General features: G+C 48.1%; 1 protein-coding gene across 1 annotated transcript; it reads left to right on the top strand.

Moving 5' to 3' along the window:
* Nucleotides 1-266: 266 nt before the first annotated feature.
* LOC143820291 (uncharacterized) lies at nucleotides 267-20,280 on the top strand. The gene is made up of 5 exons (XM_077302907.1): nucleotides 267-379; nucleotides 682-739; nucleotides 6,752-6,803; nucleotides 12,411-17,062; nucleotides 19,978-20,280. The coding sequence occupies exons 1-5, from the start codon at nucleotides 364-366 to the stop codon at nucleotides 20,081-20,083; spliced, it is 4,884 nt and encodes a 1,627-aa protein (XP_077159022.1). The 5' UTR covers nucleotides 267-363; the 3' UTR covers nucleotides 20,084-20,280.
* Nucleotides 20,281-21,352: the final 1,072 nt, after the last annotated feature.

A 21,352-nucleotide genomic window follows, 5' to 3' on the forward strand; every position in this document is an offset into this window, starting at 1 on the left:
CACCCCGCCCGCTGGGATCACAAGCCGCCGCCCGGGGAGGCTGGAGCGCGGGGGGTAGTGGGGGGGGGGGGTCCAAGGTCCCCCTCCGACGGAGACGCCGCCTTTTCTGGGCGGGGGGGTCCACGTCCACCGGGGCTGCCCCTCCAACGGGCACGCGGGGGGAGGGGGAGGGGGAGGGGGCGCAACCAGCCCGCCCCCCCCAGCCCCCCCTCCGGCCAAGAATGCCGGTGACGCCAAAAAGCCTCTCGGTGACGTCCGGCCGGCGCGGCATCGCCCGAGGGGTCCCCGCCCGCCCACCTGCCCACCTGTCCACCTGCGCCGCTGCGTGCCCCGGGAAGGCCGGACGGGACGGGCGAGGGCAGCATGGGCAAGAGGAAAGGTGAGCGGCGGGGCTTCTCGCGCGCTGCCCAGAGGGGCCGCCCCCCTTCCTGCCCCCACCGCAGCCGCCTGGGAGGGAGCTCGGGGAGAACTGCAGATGGAGGAGCGGGGACTCCAGCCCAGCTCTCCAGGTGGCCCCACACCCTCCTGGGGAACCTGGGGCGGCCTCCCCTCTTGGGCCCTTGGGGGAGAGGCGGCCCCACTTGGAGGCCAGCTGGGGGGTGGGGGGGCTGGGAGCGGGTCTGCCCAGAGGAAAGCGCCCTGGTGCAGGTGCCCTGAAGCGCCCTTCGCTCTGTTCTCTAGGAAGCTGGAGGAAATTCTTCTGCTGTGCCAGCCCACCGGAAACCCAGTCCTCGACCTGGTAAGGTCCCTTTTCCCCAGTGCCCTGGACGGGTGCCTGCCAGTGAACCCCTGGAGAGGAGTGCTGAGTGGGCTGCCTCGGGGATCTGCCCTGGGCCCAGTGATGTTCAACACACCTAGACGTGATTGGGATGAAGGAACAGATGAAGGAACAGAGGGGGCGGTTATTAAATCTGCAGAGGGTGCCAAACTGAGAGGGGGAGCAAAGACGGCAGGAGACAGAATCGAGACACAGGGTGATCTTGACAGGGTGGAAAACTGGGCTAAAAGGAATTTCAATAGTGCTCAATGCAAAGTTTTGCCATTTAGGTAGGAAAAGTCATGCGCATCACTATAGGATTTTAAGACTATTGTTACCCGCCACGAGCCTGTAGGGAGTGGCGGGAAATACATATAATAATAATAATAATAATAATAATAATAATAATAATAATAATAATAATAATAATAATAATAATAATAATAATAATAATAATAATAATAATAATAATAATAATAATAATAGGATGGGGGACTTGTCTTGGTAGTAGCACGTGTGAAAAGGATCAAGGAGTCTTAGTAGACCATACACTGAACATGAGTCAGCAGTGTGACTCAGTGGCTAAAACGGCAAACGGGATTAGGGGATGTATCAAAAGAAGTATAGGGTCCAGATGCACAAAGTGATGGTACCGCTTTCCTCTGGTTAGACCTCAGTTTTAGGCACCCCAGTTGAAGAGGGATGAAGGCAAACTGGAAGGTGTCCAGAGGAGGGCAACAAAGATGGTGAGGGGTTTGGAGATCAAGACATATGAAGAAAGGTTAGGGGAGCTTGGTCTGTTTAGCCTGGAGAGGAGACGACTGAGAGGGGATCTGAGAACCATCTTCAAGTATTTAAAAGGGTGCCATATGGAGGATGGAGCAGAATTGTTCTCTCTTGCCCCAGAGGGTCAGACCAGAACCAATGGGTTGAAATTAATTCAAAAGAATTTTCGGCTACACATCTGGAAGAGGTTCCTGACAGTGGAACAGGCTTCCATCTCCTTCTTTGGAAATTTTTAAGCAGAGGCTAGATAGCTATCAGAGCCTCTTGTGGCACAGAGTGGTAAATGGCAGAAATGCTGTCTGAAGCTGTCTGCCCATGAGGCTGGGAGTACGATCCCAGCAGCCAGCTCAAGGTTGACTCAGCCTTCCATCCTTCTGAGGTCAGTAAAATGAGTACCCAGCTTGCTTGGGGGTAAACGGTAATGACTGGGGAAGGCACTGGCAAACCACCCCGTATTGAGTCTGCCATGAAAACGCTGGAGGGCGTCACCCCAAGGGTCAGACATGACTCGGTGCTGTCACAGCGGATACCTTTACCTTTTAGATAGCTATCAGACAGAAATGCTGATTCTGTGAAATTAGGCGGATTGTAGGTGGGTGGGAAGAAGGAATCGTGTCTGAACTTGGCTCTTGTGACCCTCTCTTGTATGCCAGAGAAATGCTGATCACCGGTTTGGGGTTGGGAGGCAAATTTCCACCAGGCCAGGCTTGCCAGGGTTAGAAATGACTATATCTGTAATAATACTGTCTGACCACGAAGGAAGGCCAGAACATGTTTAGTCAGGGGCAATAATGTTAATCTTTGGGTTTAAAGTATGATTTTATTCGGAATTCAGGCTATTATTTGTTTGTTTACATTTCTATACCACCCTTTCCTTGCAGCTTGCAGCTCGGTTTACAATAAAAGTTTGTAGATAGATAAATTTATTGCGGTACTAGACCAGTAGTCAAATTACAAAACACATAAAAACATCTGGCATCAACAAGATAAAAGAATCGTTGATAACGAAAATAGTATAAAATTTAAAAACATTCCAGCTATAAGAATCATTCTGGTTTTAAAACTCACAAGCAATTGAGACTATCTGTACCTAAGTTGCTCCGAATCCACCCAGCTCTTCCTTGTTTTGATAGCTCTCCAAGCAAATCTGGCCACAGCAGAAGTTATTTCTGTGCTTTTGTCTGACAACAGGTCTGTGATTGCCTCTGAGTTGGGCTTATTCTGTGGGGAAGGTATAAGTTCTCCCCTGAATTGATCGTATAGCCTACATTGGAGTAATACATGTTCAGATGTCTCCATGCTCCCATCCTGGCAGATGCATTACAGATGGGTAATTTTTTGAATAAGCCTTCCCTAAAACGTATGGGAGCATGTTATAGCATAAGAGAGTAAATGATCTCCTATGTTCTGGGGAAACAAGATTAGATAAATAAAGTAATGGCCTCAAATTATTAAGTGGAGGCATTGGAAAAAGTGGATTTTTTACTTGATTGAAATCCTGTTGTCGATGGATATCTAGGATTCTTTGCTTTATCATTTCCTTTGCTCGGTTGAAACCCGGAGACAGCATTAACTGTTCGGATAGACCATATGAGCAAAGTTTTTTCTCAAGAGTGGATATCCACGGCACAACCAATGATTCAGACATCATTAGGTAAAGCAAAACCTTTGTGGAAAAAAGCAATTTTAACCAGTACATGGACGTACATATCCATATTCTCCTTTTCTCCAGGCTGAACATTCCCAAGTCCCTCAACCTATCTTCATAGGGCTTGGTCCCTTGGCCCCAGATCATCTTCGTCGCTCTCCTCTGTACCCTTTCAATTTTATCTACGTCCTTCTTGAAGTGAGGCCTCCAGAACTCCACACAGTACTCCAGGTGTGGCCTGACCAGTGCCATATACAATGGGACTATGACATCTTGTGATTTTGATGTGATGCCCCTGTTGATACAGCCCAAAATAGCATTCGCCTTTTTTACCGCTGCATCACACTGCCTGCTCATGTTTAGTTTACAATCCACAAGTACCCCAAGGTCTCGTTCACACACAGTGTTACCTAGAAGCGTATCCCCCATCCAGTAGGCATGCTTTTCATTTTTCTGACCCAGATGCAGAACTTTACACTTATCTTTATTAAATTGCATCATGTTCTCATTTGCCCATTTTTCCATTGTGTTCAGATCTCGTTGAACTCTGTCTCTATCTTCCAGAATATTTGCCAGTCCTCCCAATTTGGTGTCATCTGCAAACTTGATGAGTAGTCCCTCCACCCCCTCAATTAGATCATTAATAAATACGTTAAAAAGTACCGGGCCGAGCACCGAGCTATTGGCTCTTCTCCTATTCAATCTGTATATAAACAACATAGTTGAGAGGCTTTCTGGTCCCCATTTTTCCCACCATCTCTTGGCCAATAAAATATCTCCATTTTATTGTATGCTGATGACATGGCCTTAATTTCTTTTACTAAAATTGGGCTAAGAAGGCTGCTGCAAGAACTAGGTGCATACTGCAAGTAGGAGTCAGCATTAAATATGAGAAGACAAAAGTAATTGTTTTTAGAAAAAGACCAAAAAAAATCACCCTGGAGTATACATAAGCACCCTATCGTACAATGTAGCTCTTTCAAATATCTGGGAGTCACATTTAAAGACACCCAGAAATGGAATGCACACCTAGAAACCATCACGTCCTCTGCACTGAGGTTAGTTGGGTCTATTCTGAGATTCTACTACACAAAGGGAGGACATCTTACAGACCCAGCCTTGAAACTATTTACTAGCAAGGTCGTCCCTCACCTCTTGTACGCTGCCAAAATCTGGGGTTGGAAGGAAGATATTATTACCAGCCTAGAAACTATTCAAAATCTTTTCCCCAAGCATATCTTAGTCCTTCCAAAGGGGACATCAGCAGCTCTTATGAAAGCAGAAACTGGTCTGCCTCAATTAGGGCTCGCATACATTTGGCCATTGTAAAAGTATGGAAGAAATGGAAGCATGGAACATCTAGTTCAAATTTGCTTAGTGAACAATCTTTTAAGCGTTTGTTGGCCAAAGATCCTTCTCGCTCCAGATTTTTAAACAACATTTTGTCACGTTATTCCATCCCAGACGACCTGTTAAACTCTTCAGTAGATAATAACCAACTCAGAGACTGAGTATTTTTCTCAGATGCCTTGATTGATAGATCACTAATCCCGCAATCTAAAAAGTTCACCCTGGTACAAACTATTCAAAATAAATCATTTGAGATCTTCCTATTTAGTCTATCTTTCAACTCATCTTCTCAGAGTAGCTTTTACCTCCATGCGATTTCAAACAATGCCAACAGATCTACTGAGTGGGCGATACCATAAAACAGTGGTCCCCAACCTGTGGGCCGTGGCCCGCTGCCGGGCCGCGAAGGTCCCCAGCCTCGGAAAGGTTGGGGACCACTGCCATAAAACACCAAAAGATCAATGCTTCTGTATTTGTGGAGCTTTAGTCCTGGAGGATCTCCCACATTACATTCTCACTTGCCCATTGTATACAGATCCTAGGGCCAGATTTCTTGCTGGCCTACTAGATGGGCTAAATGATAAATCCAAGCAGGAAAAACTTGTGTTTTTGTTTGCAGATACTAATTCATTTGTTTCTAACAAAATGTCATTATTTGCCCTTGTGGCAAAGAAAATAGGAGCCAAAGTGGTCCTGCAGAGAGCAAATACCTAGAAGAGCTATAGGATAGGTGGACGTATGTAATCTGGAAATGTTCTTATGATGTTAAGTAGTTATTATCTGAGATTGCACATTCTCTTCTTTACTTTTTATTACTGATCTGAAATGTTTTAAATCCTTTTATATTTTCCTTTTGTATTGTAATGGCCTATGGCTACATGCAATAAAATCTGACTTGACTTGCTACTTTTAATGTGTTTTTTAAATTTAATTTAAAGTCCGGCTTTCTTATTGAGACTCAGGGTAGATTGCATGACATAAGCAGTGTAATCAGGCAGAATAAGACCACAAGTGAACAATGCTGAATAACTCAGAGTGCAGGATTAAGGAACAGGCATAGACGATATAGGAACTGGATTGCCAAATACAAGAAAATGCAGTAAAACCAGGTGATGCCCACAATAATCATAAAATGGATTAAAGCCTTCCCCCTTTATATGGTACCTTCTTGGACTGTTCCATTCTACTAAAGTTCTAATCCCTTCATAAAATTCCCTCCAGAACATTTCTGTTTTCCGCATTCTGCCAAATGATAGAATTTGGGGGGGGGGGGTCTTCCTGAACTCCACAGGCAGGTGGACGGGATCACTGTGTCCTTGAATGGGCACTTGCCAATCTCGCCCATTTGCAGGGTGGCATCAGGGTGGCCTTACACATTACTCATTCTGGAGGAAGCAAAGGGAAGGTATTATTTAGACAGAAACACTCTCCTATGGTCACAGAGAGGTAAGCTAAAAAAGTGGAAACACTGAACTATTTCATGATGTCTTACTAAACACATTATAGCATATTATTTGTCAAAATGATTTATCTTTGAACAAGCACATTTTTGAAAACGGGGTATATAAAGTATGCATAAACATTAATTTGGGAGTGGTGGTATATAAATTGAAATATAAATAAACAAATAAAATAATTCATACTATACATTCTGAGTAAAAACTCATTTTTCGCTTCACTCCTTTCACGGGTGGTTTCTTTCAGCGTTTCCCCAATTTTTTTTCACTTTTACAAATCAGGACATTTTGGGGAGCACTGGAAGAAAAATCATACAAAGTATTTTCTTTTTGAGTAAAGTGGAATAATTGGGAGAAGTCCCCAGATTCTTTCATGCTATATATTTGGAATTTTTAAAAAAAAAAAAGCTTTCCACAGTGAGAAATGCCTCACAGGAAGTCTGTTTTAGCTATTTAGGTCTAGATGTTTTCAAAAAATCCTTTTCATATCCTTCCACTTAGCTATTGTAGCAGCTTCTGTTGTGCATCCCTGCTCTGTGTGGCATGCATGGATGGTACTCTTCAGGTAATTCCAGCAGACTTAATTGCAGCTTATTTCCTTTTCAGCCCCCCCCCCCCCCGGTGAATGTTTATCTTCTCTCAGTTTCCAATGTGCATATATGTATACACCGTATCCCTGATGTACATGATATTGTGGGTGCCATTTCCAGGTCGAAGGGACTCTAAGATAATCTCTTGTCTCCGGTATTGCAGTGTTAATATCAGCGAGTCTGCCCATGTGAAGCCTCCACCGGAGTCAGAACAGGTAAGAGGGCACGGGGGTGGGATGGGGGGACGGGGGTGGGGTGGGGTGGGGGGACAGGGGTGGGGTGGGGTGGGGTGGGGGGACGGGTCCTCTAGGGACAGAGATGAGGACCTTTGTCTCTAGAGCAGGGGTAGTCAAACTTCGGCCCTCCAGATGTCCATGGACTACAATTCCCACGAGCCCCTGCCAGCATTCGCTGGCAGGGGCTCGTGGGAATTGTAGTCCATGGACATCTGGAGGGCCGAAGTTTGACTACCCCTGCTCTAGATAGCAGAATGTGGTTTGAAGGGCAGCGTGGTGTCGGTGATGTCACTGTTGTCTATGAGACAAATTCTTTTTTTTTTGGTTTTCCATTGTTTAAAACAGTTTTGACTAGTAGTAAACGTGGAACAAATGAAATGTGTGTGCCGTGGGAAGGAAGGCTTTAGCCTACCTGTAGCTGCCTTAGAAGCATTTGTGCCTTCCGAGCCCTTACTCCAACATATCTTACAGGAGGCAATAATTGGGGAAGGTTTTCAAACTGCTTTGTGGTAGGTCAGATTTCCTGAAAGGTGGGTGTGTTCCTCGTGCGTTTCCTGATGCAGTAGGCAGCCGGCACACCAGACAGATGGCCAAACTCTCCACTGAGTCTCATACCAGACTCACACATTCAGTTCCTGGGATTTTTAGGACAGTGAGTACCCAAAAGGAGAAACACTGTTGGATCAACACTGTTGGATCAATATCGCTGCCCCCCCCCCCCCGCCGGCCTTTTGCCTGGGATTGGTGAGAGACTGAGAACCCAGGGGGTGCCAGCTGTCCCCGGGTGACAGTCTTGCCCTTTCCTGCCCAGGTCTCCATCACGTATGCCAGATTCATGTTCTATCCTACAAAAAGGTTGTGTAGGCTAGCAAACTTATTGATTATGGACCTGGCATTGTACAACACCAATGTCGGAGAAAGGGTCCTTTTCTTCCTGTCATCATTGTGTCTTGGGATGGGGTGGAGGCTAGAAGGGGTGTGAACATTGCCGTATCTCCTTCATTTGAGTCACTTCCTTCCACCTCTATATCTCCTGCGTCCCTTAGTCACTGGGATCACCAGCCCTTGGCTGGCCTCCCTAATGTCCCTCCTTTGGTTGTCCTCTTCTTCACTTCCCCTTTATCACCACACAACAATATTAATGCCTTCCAGCCCTCCCCCCCCCAGCAGGAACAATAATCTCAGTAGGAAAAAAACAATAAACAACAACCAAATCCTACTAATATATTCTGATAGATTAAAAGAAATAAATAGGGGCAATAGACTTCAATTTTCCTGTAATAAAGGAGATCTTGGGTTGAGAGTTTAACTAATCTAAAAACCTTTCCACTTTCTGCTGGATGATTGGCAGTTCTCAGGTAAGAGAGAGGGCCAGCTCCTGCTGCTGGGCGTATTATTCAGTATGGCGTGCTTAAATGATATCCAGGGAAGCCGGAGTCTCCAAGGGAAGTTGTAGAGCCATCCCCGCCCCAGGTTAAGTGCTAGTGAACTCAAGTTCACCTGCAGCTCCTGCCAGGAAAGATATAACCAGAGTAGAACCGTCGATTCCTTCAAAGTGAAGCCGAATGAAAAGAACCCAGAGGCTGAATAAAGAATTTTTGATAATCAATGTCTTTGTATTTATTTCACACGCTGGAGTAACCAACACATGTTCCGAGGGATACTGCCCGTTTTCGCAGCCAAAAATTTTCTTCAGTGGTTACATCCTCAGTTATAGGATTCAGTCTAATTTTAGCGGATCAGTTTCAAAGATAATCTTCAAATACGACATAGGCAGTAGCTCATAGGATATTTATTTATTTATTAGATTTCTCTACTGCCTCTCCCAGGACCAGCCGGCTCACGGCACAGCAAACGAACACTAATCCCCATAAGAAGGCAAGGCTGTGCAACCTTGCCAACAAGTAACAGTACAGAAAATTGACGGAATAAAAGAGCACAGATGGCGACAGTAACTAACTATCTCTACTAGACTTCTCAGCTCATCCATTCCTAGTTGTATTATCTAAGACTAGGGGCAAAGTCTGTTGTCTCCAAGAATACAACGGTCGCTAGAGCTTGGCAGTGGGAAGAGGAAGGGGAGGAGTTGTCCAGTCTGTAAGGGCATGGGGTTGAATGTGTGTGTTGTGTGGGAGGTTGTGGTGGCATGGTGGCAAATGAGGGCATGGGTGTGGAGATATGGGTGTCAAGAACCTGTGGTGTGTAATGTTCATTGATTGTGGGAGAGGACTGACCTTTGGGAATTGTGGCATAGTGGTTACAGATGAGCTTTCCAGAGCCATGTCCTCAGATATGTGAAGGGAAAATCAGACTGGAGACTCTTTTTAGGGGAAGATTACATGGCAACCAATTCCTCCCAGTTCTGCGTCATTTCCCTTCTTGTGTGAATTAGGCCACATTCACCAAAATGCCCCTCTGCCCTAATACACATGGGGTAGTCACAGTACACAGGTGTCCACCCTGTTCCTTCTTCTCCATTTTTTCACTGTTGATAAAATGTTATGGGCTCACATGTTTCTTTCATGGATTTAGAAGAACGGATTTTTGTACCCTGTTGTTTACTACCCAAAGGAGTCTCAAAGCGGTTTACAAACACCTTTTCCATTCGTCTCTCCACAATAGTCAACCTGTGAGGTATGTGGGGTTGTGAGAGATCTGAGAGAACTGGGAATGGGCCGCAGTGACCCAGCAGGCCTCAGGTGTCTCAAAGCATTTTCCAATCGTCTTCCCTTTCTCTCCCCATAGCAGACTCCCCATGAGGGAGGTGGGGTAGCAAGCCTCACAGGGAAGCTGGCAACCCTAAGAGGAAGACTCTCTGTGCACAGCAGTCTTGACCTTAGTAAGGTTTTTTATACTGTTTTTTTTATTTGCCAGGCCAAGGTTATTTGCCAGCCCAAAAAGTCATTCCACTTACCATGTGTCTCCAGCCATTTACTTATTCTCTATTTACAGTTTCAGGCTGTAAGTATTTATTTAGATCTTCCTGCACTTTCCAGACTCACAGGACTGATGCTGGTCTGCCTGTCTGCGCCCCAGAATACAGACAGTTGCTGGTAAGGGCTGGCCATAGCCCATAGCCCAGGAGGGACACACCTGCACCACTCCCTCCCAACTGCAGTCAAAAATGTCTCCTTTGAAGGCTGGACTCTGAGACATTGTACGATTTTGAAGTCCCACCTCCAAACCTCCAGGAATATTTCCAAGTCAGGGGTAGCCAACCTCCAGGTGAGCTCCTGGAATAACAGCTCACCTGCAGAGTATAAAGATCAGCTCCCCAGGCAGAAAGGGCTACTGTGGACAGGGTTGTGGTAGAGAAGAAACATTTAAGGCCTCCCACACAGGTTGTTGTTGAATTGAAAGACTTGAGGCCTACATCACAGTGTTGTTGTGCAGGTGAAACAGGAGACAAAAGAACCAGTCTCGTCTGCAGAATAATGCTGTGCAGTGGCTTCAGATCTGCAGAGAGTTGCAAAGAAGAAAGACACATGGCTTGGCTGTGTCCAACCCCCGGCCAGAGCAGTATTTTAAGTGAGAAGGGTCTTTTCTGTGGCCTCCCTGTCAGGCAACTGTTTTGCAGAAGGGGAAAGTCCCCCACCCCCAAAAAAGGAATGCCCTCAGGCTCCCCTGCGTTGCTCTTGGAAATGCCTCCCTCCCCTCAGTCAGGGGCTCCTTCGCAGCAGGCCTGAAGGGAGGGAGGGGGAGGGAACACACTCGCCAGCCTCCTGCCAGCTCTGTCAGGGTTCTGAGGCAATTTGCAGTTGGACATGACATAGGACAGCCTTGGGGCAAAAACGGCTGGCATAGCCTGTGTTCTCACCCCCCTTGGCAGCCCTACTGACCTCCTCTCCCTGCGGTGGTCAGGAGCAGACTGGCAGCCAGACTGGGCTGGGTGAATGGAATTTTGGTGTGTCCAGGTGAGGGGCAATCGGAAGGCACAAAGCGCCTTCCGATTGGCCCCTCCGCTTGTCAGTCCTGGGCCAAGGGGCCAATTGTTGCCCCCCCCATCACGGACTGAGCCCACCCCAACACCCCTTACTGTTTTATTAAGACAGAAAAGATGTTAATTGAGGTGATGATTGGCCCGGGGGGGGGGGTGTCCAGATTTCACAAAGGACGGGGGAGGACCTGTTCTTATTTACCTGGTATTCGGCCTGGCCTCAACCAAAAGTCTGGCAGAAGAGCTCCATCTTGCAGGCCCTGCAGAACCCAGAGAACTCCCACTGGGCCCGCAGCTCTTCCGGGAGCTCATTCCACCTGGTGAGGGCCAGGACTGAAAAAGCCCCAGCCCTGGTTGAGGCCAGGCATACTTCCCGAGGGCCTAGGACCATCAACAGATTCATACCCACAGAGCAAAGTGCCCTGAGGGGAGCCCAAGGAGATAAGCTGTCCTGCAGATAGGTAGGACCCAGGTCATGTATAGCCTTGAACAGGGGTAGTCAAACTGCGGCCCTCCAGATGTCCTTGAACTACAATTCCCAGGAGCCCCCTGCCAGCATTCGCTGGCAGGGGCTCCTGGGAATTGTAGTCCATGGACATCTGGAGGGCCGCAGTTTGACTACCCCTGGCCTTGAAGATCAGAAACAGAACCTTGAACTTGATGCGGAGGCAAACCAGCAACCAATGCAGCTGTCTCAGCAACAGCTGGACATGGGCCCTCCAAGATGACCTAGTGAGGACCCTCGCAGCCGCATTCTGTACCAGTTGCAATTTCTGGGTCAGGGACAAGGGTAGACCCACATAGACGAAGTTACAGAGTATGGTGTTGATCCACCAGAGGGATATGCAAACGTCATACATATCCTGCTGGTGGATCAACCCCATTCTTTGAGCTATTGCCTGTGTGATATTTGAAGATTACCTTTGAAATTGATACACTGATATTAATCTAACTTCTATTCCTGAGGATGTCACCAATGAAGAACATTTCAGCTGTGAAAACAGGCAGTATAGCTAGGAACTCGTGATGGTTCATCCAGTGGAAACAGAGAGTCAGCAAGCAACCAACTGGTGCCACCAGGGTGGAAATGGCACTGCAGTTTCTGTGAAAGACAAAGGAGGCAGCTTGTCATGTAGAGATGTGAACGCCCCCGTGATGCACACCCAGCCAGGTGCTCTGTCTCTCTCTCTGTCTCTGTCTCTGTCTCTCTGTCTCTTTCTGTCTCTCTCTGTCTCTCCTTTTTCCTCACCATTTTCTCTCACAACACCTTCCCTCAGAGAACCCGGGGACTTATACTCTGGGGATGGAGCTTTGTTAGAGATTCAGGAGAAAGGTCCCAGGGAGAGGAAGGATCCTGGTTAAGGCTGCCCTTTAGATATGTGCCCAAGCTCCTGCTTAGCCCAGTTTTGGTTGCTGAATCAGCATAGTAGTCTTCCGTAAACAACTAGCCGTTTTTATTTCACTCCATATGCCTCCTGTCCCCTCATCCACGGATTCCATAATTCATCTTGCACAGAACTCTGAGTTATGGTGTCCACTTAGTGTTGATCTGAAGAAAAGACGAACGTGGGGTGTCTCTGGTCAGCTTCCATACTGAAAGTAAGATTTACACAGCCTTCTTTTTTGCTCCCCCCTCCCCCCCCCCCCAGGAAGATGAAGACTTGTATATTGAGGCTGAGGTGCAAACGTCTAACGTGGACATCCCGGAAGGCAACCGGTGGCGGTGGTCACGGCTGCACCATGAAGTTGAAGTGCAAACGTCATCTGGTTCGTTGACCGCCGAGGAGGAAGAGTCCGTCTCGGAGGTGGATGCTCAGATGCAGACCTCGTGGCTGAGCTTAGCAAGGGAAGCCGAAGCTCAAGTCCAAACTTCTTTTCCGTCCTTGCGGAGCCCAGCCCCCGTTCCCACGGAGGCCCAAGTGCAGACTTCATTTGCTGAACTGCCAAGAAAGCCATGTGCAGAAGCTCAAGTCCAGACTTCCTTAGTGTCCTTGCAGAGCTCATCCCCATCGGAAACTGAGGCCCAAGTGCAGACTTCATTCACTGAACTGCCAAGAGAGCCGTGTGCAGAAGCTCAAGTCCAAACCTCCTTTCTGTCCTTCCGTAGCCCAGCCCCATCTGACACTGAGGTCCAAGGGCAGACTTCGCTCGCTGGACTGTCAAGAGGATCATGTGTTGACGCTCAAGCCCAGACCTCGCTGCCATCTCTGCCGGGCGAAAGGGAGGCCCAGGCACAAACCTCGTTTCTTTCTTTACCTGAAAGGCCGCATGTCATCTCAATCCAGGTGCAGCCCTCCTGTAGAGAGAAAATATGTATGGAGAAAGAAGCTCCCTCACCAAGGTTTATTGAGACCCAGGTACAGACTTCAGATCTTGAAATGCCCCCTTCAGAAGCAGACATCCAAATACAGACCTCGTTTTCAGACTACATGTCAGAAAGGGAAGAGACCTCCTCCATTGAGACTGAGCAGCAGAGTAAGCGGTCATCTTCTCAGTTGTCTGGGATGGACTTCTGCACATTGTATCCCTTATATATTGATGCTGAGGCGCAAACATTACCTGTGGAAATACCGCCTGGGAATGACTGGCGTTCTGCCAGACTAAAAGCTGCTGCCCAGGTACAAACATCAAATATTTCCCTGGAAAAGCCAGTTCCTCAGCCACAAGGTGTGATACGGGTGCAGCCTTCAACGCCCACTTCAGACAAATCAGAGCTGCTGGCAGAGGAGTTGGAGGCCCCTCTTTCCATAAAAGCAATATGGCCCCCACCCAGCATACAAACATCTAGCCCTGAGATTCAGGAGGAGAAGCGGAGCTCGTCACAACAGTCCTCCAAGGAGCAAGTCCACCCCTCAACGATTGAACTTCTGAAGAAACTTTCTTTGCTGTCACAGATTGAGACTGCGGAATCCTCTTCCCACACTGAACTGCTGAAGAAGGTTTCTTCCCTGTCAGTGACTGACCTGCCCATGCAAAGTTCATCTTATGAATTGCTAAGGAAACCTTCTTCTTTCTCTGACTCTGCCACTGAAGGTCAGGTCTTAAACCCCGAGCTTCTGAGAAAGCGGTCCTCTCCAGCACACGGAGCAGAGTCCTCAGATTATGAGCTGGCAGGGAAGCCCCGCCTCCCATCCCCCCCAAGAGAACTCCAGATGCAAACCTCTGACCTAGAACTAATGAAGAAGGTGCCGTCTTTGTCTCATGCTGAGTCCCAGGAAAGGAGTTTAGTTGCTGATCTCCATAAGTGCTCTTCCTTGTCTCTGGTTGAGGCCACGGATGAGAATCAGGAGGAGATAACAGAAGGAAGGGAGTATCTTATTACACCTCAGCTCATAGAAGCTCAGATCCGCAAGTGGTACCATGAATTTCCAGAAGTGCAAACAGCTTCTCAGGCCCCAGTCCAAAGGGAGCCTCTTTTGTCGCCAACGGTGGACAGTGAGGTACAAACGTCATTGGTTGAAATACCCCGGGGAAACAGGTGGCGGGCATCACGCCTGCAAGCGGATGCTGAGGTGCAAACCTCGGGGCTGCAGTCCAGCGTGGAAGAAGTGAAGCCCTGCCTTAAATCAGGGAATGACACCGAGACCCAAACATCCTTGTTTGAAATATGGCAAGCAAGAAGCTTAGCTGATGCCCAGATCCAGACTTCTGACTTGGGTTTAACCAGAACAGAAGTGGAGCCCCCTCCGCCATTACTGATTGACAGCCAGGTACAGACTTCACTGGCTGACCTGTGGAAGGCCGATGTTCAAACGCAGACCTCAGGAAGTGAGCTGCCAAGGCAGATGACGGAGCACCCTCCCATTCAACCAGTGGATAGGTTGACACAGACCTCCTTTCTTGAAACAAGCAAAACTACAGAACCAGATAAAGTGGAGCAGAAGGCACCGGCAGTCCTGGAGCTCAAAGAAGAGGATTCTCTATTACAAGCTGATTTGGGGGTACAAACCTCTTTGTTGGATTCGTGGCAAGAAGAAGACAAAACTGATACACATGTACAAACTTCCTTCCTTGAGATCCCAGAGGCACAAGAAGAGCTTCCTCTGTCATCACAAACTGACGCTGTAGTGCAGACCTCAGATGTTGAGATTCCTCTGGGAGGAAGGTGGCGTTCATCACGACTGCATACTGATGTTCAGCTACAGACCTCCATGCTGGATATGCAAGAGACAGAGACCCCTCCACCATCACAAATGGACACCCAGGTGCAAACCTCCCTCCTGGATATATGGAAGACAAAAGATCTGAGGGACTCCCAAGCACTAGCCTCTCAGACAGGTATATCCCCATCCTTGGAAAGACCTTCCCTCCCCTCACAACCTGAAAGTGTAGTGCAGCCTCCTGCATTGGAGACATCTGAGTCTTCACCTCCATCACAGATGGACACCCAGGTGCAAACCTCCCTCCTGGACATATGGAAGACAAAAGACCTAAGGGATGCCCGAGCACAAACCTCTTGGACGGATATGTCCCCATCCTTGGAAGAACCTTCTTTCCCCTCACAACCTGAAAGTGTAGTGCAGCCTCCTACTTTGGAAACATCTGAGTCTTCACCTCCATCTCAGATGGACACCCAGGTGCAAACCTCCCTCCTGGACATATGGAAGACAAAAGATCTAAGGGATGCCCGAGCACAAACGTCTTGGACGGATATGTCCCCATCCTTGGAAGAACCTCCTCTCCCCTCACAACCTGAACATGTAGTGCAGCCTCCTGTATTGGAGACAGTTGAGTCTTCACCTCCATCACAGATGGACACCCAGGTGCAAACCTCCCTCCTTGACATATGGAAGACAAAAGATCTAAGGGATGCCCGAGCACAGACCTCTTGGACAGATATGTATCCATCCTTGGAAGAACCTTCTTTCCCCTCACAACCAGAACGTGTAGTGCAGCCTCCTGCATTGGAGACAGTTGAGTCTCCACCTCCATCACAGATGGACACCCAGGTGCAAACCTCCCTCCTTGACATATGGAAGACAAAAGATCTAAGGGATGCCCGAGCACAGACCTCTTGGACAGATATGTCTCCATCTTTGGAAGAACCTTCTTTCCCCTCACAACCAGAACGTGTAGTGCAGCCTCCTGCATTGGAGACAGCTGAGTCTTCACCTCCATCACAGATGGACACCCAGGTGCAAACCTCCCTTCTGGACATATGGAAGACAAAAGATGTAAGGGATGCCCGAGCACAAACCTCTTGGACGGATATGTCTCCATCTTTGGAAGAACCTCCTCTTCTCTCACAACCAGAACGTGTAGTGCAGCCTCCTGTAGTGGAGACAGTTGAGTCTTCACCTCCATCACAGATGGACACTGAGGTGCAAACCTCCCTCCTTGACATATGGAAGACAAAAGATGTAAGTGATGCCCTTGCCCAGACATCTCAGTTGGATATTTCAGAATCTGTTGAAGAACCTCTTTTTCCATCACAGCCTGAAGATGTAGTGCCCTCATCTGCACTTGAAACAACCGAGACTCCTCTCCCATCTCAAGCCGACACTGGGGTCCAAACCTCTTTCTCTGACATATGGAAGGCAAAAGAACTAAGTAATGGCCAGGTACAAACTTCTTGGTCAGATTTGCAGAAATCCATGGAAGAGCCACTTCTCCAATCACAGTCTGAAAGCTCAGTGCCAATAGCCAGACCTGAATCTTCAGCCCCAGATCAACCCCCTGAGAAGCAAACCTCTTTGCTTGAAATGTGGAAGACAAAGGAGCCAATGGAGAGCTCTGAATTGCAAAGGTCAAGCTCATCACCAATTGACACCAAGGTCCAAATGTCACTGTCTGATACACAGGCCGCAGAAGAATTGCCCAGGGCCCAGGCACTGCCTTCCAAGGCCGATCTTGAGTCCACCGTCCCATCACGAAGGGCCAGCCCAGTGTGCCTGCCAGGGCCTGCCAATGCCGAAGCTGCTCTCCTTGCACAGGGGGAGCCTGAGTTGCCAGTATCCCTGCTTGAAGTATGGACCACCAGGCAGGAAGCAGAAGTGCAAAAGCAAACAGCCAACTTGGGCTTATCCTTCGACAAAGATTCACCTTTATTCCCGATATTACTGGAAAGCCAAGAGGAGAAGAAATTGGAGCAAATTTCCAAAGTGGCGGGGAAGTCAAAACCTCCCGTATTTACTGAAGCACAGGTTCAGACTTCCTTCGTCGAAGTACCCCGAGGCAAGAAATGGCGTTCTTCTCGCTTGAGTACAGAGGCCCAGGTGCAAACTTCATTTCCTGATCTCCACTCGAAGGACAGGATGCCAGCCTTGCAGAAGATGGTCAGTGATCATGTGACAGCCAAAAGGTGCGTAGAGGACCGCTGTGTTATAGCCTGATGGCGAGATGATTTGACTCTCCAACAGAACACACGAGGCCCCTTCCAGGAGGCCTCTACAGCAGGGATCCCCAACCTGTGGTCCTCCAGATGTTCATGGAATACAATTCCCATGAGCCCCTGCCAGCAAATGCTGGCAGGGGCTCATGGGAATTGTAGTCCATGAACATTTGGAGGACCACAGGTTGAGGATCCCTGCTCTACGGTTTTAGCTGCTACTCCTTGTAATGGCTGTGAGGAGAGATGGTGGAGGTAGCAGGGGTTAGCGTTGGACTAAGATTTATTTTTATTTTATAATTATATATACTTGTTTCCCACCCTATCTCCCGATCTCAAATAAAGATAAAATATACAGGTAAAATGTTTAAAACAGCTCTGACAGGGAGACCAGCATATTTTGGGCCTCAACCATAGGCCTGTTTGACAAGCCCTATAGAATTGTTCAAGGACCTGATCTCATTGGAAAGCACTTCCTGCAGGCTGCAGCCTGGTTAAGGCCATTCCAATATCCTTGGGGCCAGAGATCCTGAGCAAATTTCACTTGTTAAATCTTAAAACTCTTTGGGGGATGTACAGGAAAAGCCAGTCCCAAAAGTACAATGGTCCCAGACTGTTTAGGGCTTTAAAGGTCATAACCAAAATTTTAAATCTCATTCAGTCTCCAGTCTTGAGCCAGTGCAGCTGGGAGAGCACAGGTCGAAGTACAGCTGCATTGTGGACCAGTGGAAGTTTTGAAAGCAGCTTCAAGAGTAGCTCTGCATAGAGCAAGTTGCAGCCATCCAATCTGGAGATGGCCATTGCATGGATCATAGTGGCTAGGTCAGATGTCGATAGATAGGGCAAAGATGATAAAAGGCCAGGTGTGCAGCATTTGTGACCTAGGCTTCTATAGACAAGGGTTTGTTTGTCCAAGGTCACACCTAGACTCTTGATGGTCGCTGAAGTTGTTAACTGGACACTGTCAAGAGTTGTGAGTGGTAGCAACCCATCTAGTTGCTGCTGGCCCAGTCAGAAGACTTCTTTTTAAGCTGGATTCAGTTTCAACCAACTCCACTTAAGCCAATCTGCTACAGCCTCCAAACATCTGGATGAGCACCCATCAGCAGATATAACTGGATGTCATCGGCATGGTGGTGACACCTTAGCCGAAACTCTGGACCTGCTGGGATGCATATAGATATTAAATAACATTAGGGAGAGAACAGATCCTCCCACACAAGGGCATGCCGCTTGGAGATTCTCTCTCCCAGCATCATCCTCTACCTCCCACCTTGGGGGAATGATTGCAAGTATTTGAAGGCCACACTTTGGACCCCCACATCATCTAGGCATTGGGCTAGAAGCCTGTGATTGACTGTGTTGAACACCGCCATGAGAGCCAGCTTGGTATAGTGGTTAAGAGTGCTGACTTCTAATCTGGCGAGCCAGGTTTGATTCCGTGCTCCTCCACATGCTCCCCCTTGGGCTTGCCACAGCACTGATAAAGCTGTTCTTTCAAAGCAGTAACACTCTTAGCCTCACCCGCCTCACAGGGTGTCTGTTGTGGGAAGAGGAAAAGGAAGGCAGTTGGAAGCCTCATTGAAACTCCTTCGGGGAGAGAAAAGCGGCATATAAGAACCAACTCTTCTTCTTCAGTAATCTCAGGGCTCTCTCAGTCTCCCTTCCTTACAGGTTGTCTGTTGTGGGGAGAGGAAGGGAAGGCGACTGTAAGCCTCTTTGAGACTCCTTTGGGTAGAGAAAAGCGGCATAAAAGAACCAACTCTTCTTCTTCAGTAATCTCAGGGCTCTCTCAGTCTCCCTTCCCTCACAGGTTGTCTGTTGTGGGGAGAGGAAGGGAAGGCAACTGTAAGCCTCTTTGAGACTCCTTTGGGTAGAGAAAAGCGGCATAAAAGAACCAACTCTTCTTCTTCAGTAATCTCAGGGCTCTCTCAGCCTCCCCACCCTCACAGGTTGTCTGTTGTGGGGAGAGGAAGGGAAGGCGACTGTAAGCCTCTTTGAGACTCCTTTGGGTAGAGAAAAGCGGCATAAAAGAACCAACTCTTCTTCTTCTTCAGTAATCTCAGGGCTCTCTCAGCCCCACCTCCCTCACAGGGTGTCTGTTGTGGGAAGAGGAAAGGGAAGGTGACTGTAAGCTGCTTTGAGCCTCCTTCAGGTAGAGAAAAGCAGCATATGAGAACCAACTCCTCTTCTTCAGTAATCTCAGGGCTCTCTCAGCTTCCCTTCCCTCACAGGGTGTCTGTTGTGGGGAGAGGAAGGGAAGGCGACTGTAAGCCTCTTTGAGACTCCTTTGGGTAGAGAAAAGCGGCATAAAAGAACCAACTCTTCTTCTTCTTCTTCAGTAATCTCAGGGCTCTCTCAGCCTCCCCTCCCTCACAGGGTGTCTGTTGTGGGAAGAGGAAAGGGAAGGTGACTGTAAGCCAAATCCAGAATATGCCCTGCTCAATGTGTAGAATCAGTTACAAACAGAGAGGCCCCGGGGTTGCCAAGTCCAAATCTGGTGAGGTGCTGTTTTTTTCTCATGTGGATGCTGAAGCCTACAGAATTAGCCTGCTGGGCAACTGCAGGACCCACCCAGCAACCAGTTGCAGGAGATTCCAGGGGACATCTGCTGCTGCGTTGGGCAACCAGGGCACCAGCCAGATGGTCAGACTGTCCTCTGCATCCCACACCAGACCCTGGAGTCTTCGGGGGGGAGGTGTTACATCATGCCATTCTGACCCCTGGGAAACAGCCGAGGCAAGAGCTTGGCTTTGGCTTTACTTTAAAGCAAAAAGTTGTAAGTTCAGTTTTCACAAAGGAAGGACCAAACCAATTCCAAATTAGCAACAGCCCTGAACTTGGAAGGATCCAACTCTTTTCTAATTATTTGTCTTCTTGTCTTACAGAGTTCAGAAAGGACCCAAGCGAGCCACACCAGTCTCCGTGCACTTACATGTGAAGATGTCCCCAAAGCGCCGAACTAGCAATGAAAAAAAAATAGCGGATACCTGAATTTAAAGAAATAAAAGATTGCACTGTACCAGCCAGAGGCCGTTTCTGCAGCTACTTTACGGGCAGGACTTGTGAAAACCTCAGGGGGCTTCCACAGGCCTTCCTCGTTCCATTTCATATGGAAAGACTTGGGATTCCGATGGGCCTCCTCACTCCAGGTGAAACAGGACCGTTGCTCGTGGTCAGGTGCCTGTGCTGTCACCCTTGCCACAGTGGCTGTGGCTCTCTGCTTCCCAACTGAGGGAAAAACAGGGCAAATGCTTGTGTCAAGTGCAGCAAGAAATCACAACGAACTTCTATGAAAAGAAAGTTTTATTGATGAGTTACTTCAGTCACCTAAACTGGCGAAAGTCAAATCTGTCCGTTGATACAATTGCAGACCCTTTTCAAGAGAATTCTCCCGCCCAAAACTTGAAGGTTCCCAAGAGAGGGAGGAAGGAGCACCAGGTGCAATAAACCAGGGAGTGTTACTTCTCACACGGCCTTGGGCTGCCCGGCGCCCACTGGCAAGATAATTGTTTTTGTTACATAGAGCAGGCCTTGCTGGCCGGTTCAAAAGACAAATAGTACACAGCAAATCATGATAGCAGGGCACAGCAGACGTTTCGATTTCAGGCAGACAGCTAAATATAGTGGGTCGAGGTTACAGAGAGACCCAAGAAGCGAAAGGTAAAGGCAAGGCTAAACAAACATGGAGAGACTCAGGCTAATATAGAGATTCATGGCAGAGAGCAGGCACTGATCCTGACAGCTTGCTGGAGATGGGAGCAGGGAATGGCAGCTTCCAAGGGTGCAGAGAGGGCAAATATGGCTGGAAAGGGGTGGGGAGGTTCTGTATGTGACCTTCACCAAATGGTGACAAATCAGGGAGTTCCACCATGTTGGGTAAGCATTTCTGAAAACCTCCAGAGGCTTTAGAGAGCATTTCCAAACTCCACTGTGCTAAGAAGCTCCGAAAACTTCTAAAAAATGTGGGCGCTCCCTTTGGGTGGATAAAAGTCACTTTCCATTAAAGCACGTACAAAACGTTTGGTCATTTCTTTGTGTACATGCAGGATGTGTCAGAGGGCCATTGTTCACCTAGAAGAGTTTGCTGAAATCTAATCATGCGGTTCCCATCCACTCTGGACTAAAGAAGATAATCTTGATAATTTAATCCTATACAAAGTGGGGAATGAAGTGACAAACCCACACTGCTCTCAATATCTTGCAGTCTAATTCTCACATTTCGTCCTACTTAAGGCTCAAGGATATTATTTAAGTGCTTGT

This window comes from Paroedura picta, chromosome 11 (assembly GCF_049243985.1).
Source record: "Paroedura picta isolate Pp20150507F chromosome 11, Ppicta_v3.0, whole genome shotgun sequence".
NCBI lineage: Eukaryota > Metazoa > Chordata > Lepidosauria > Squamata > Gekkonidae > Paroedura > Paroedura picta.

Excerpts from the sequence above, each read along its gene's own strand:
- LOC143820291 (XM_077302907.1), top strand. Across the intron at positions 740-6,751 it reads GAAACCCAGTCCTCGACCTG|TGTTAATATCAGCGAGTCTG; the intron begins GTAAGGTCCCTT and ends CCGGTATTGCAG. Across the intron at positions 6,804-12,410 it reads CTCCACCGGAGTCAGAACAG|GAAGATGAAGACTTGTATAT; the intron begins GTAAGAGGGCAC and ends CCCCCCCCCCAG.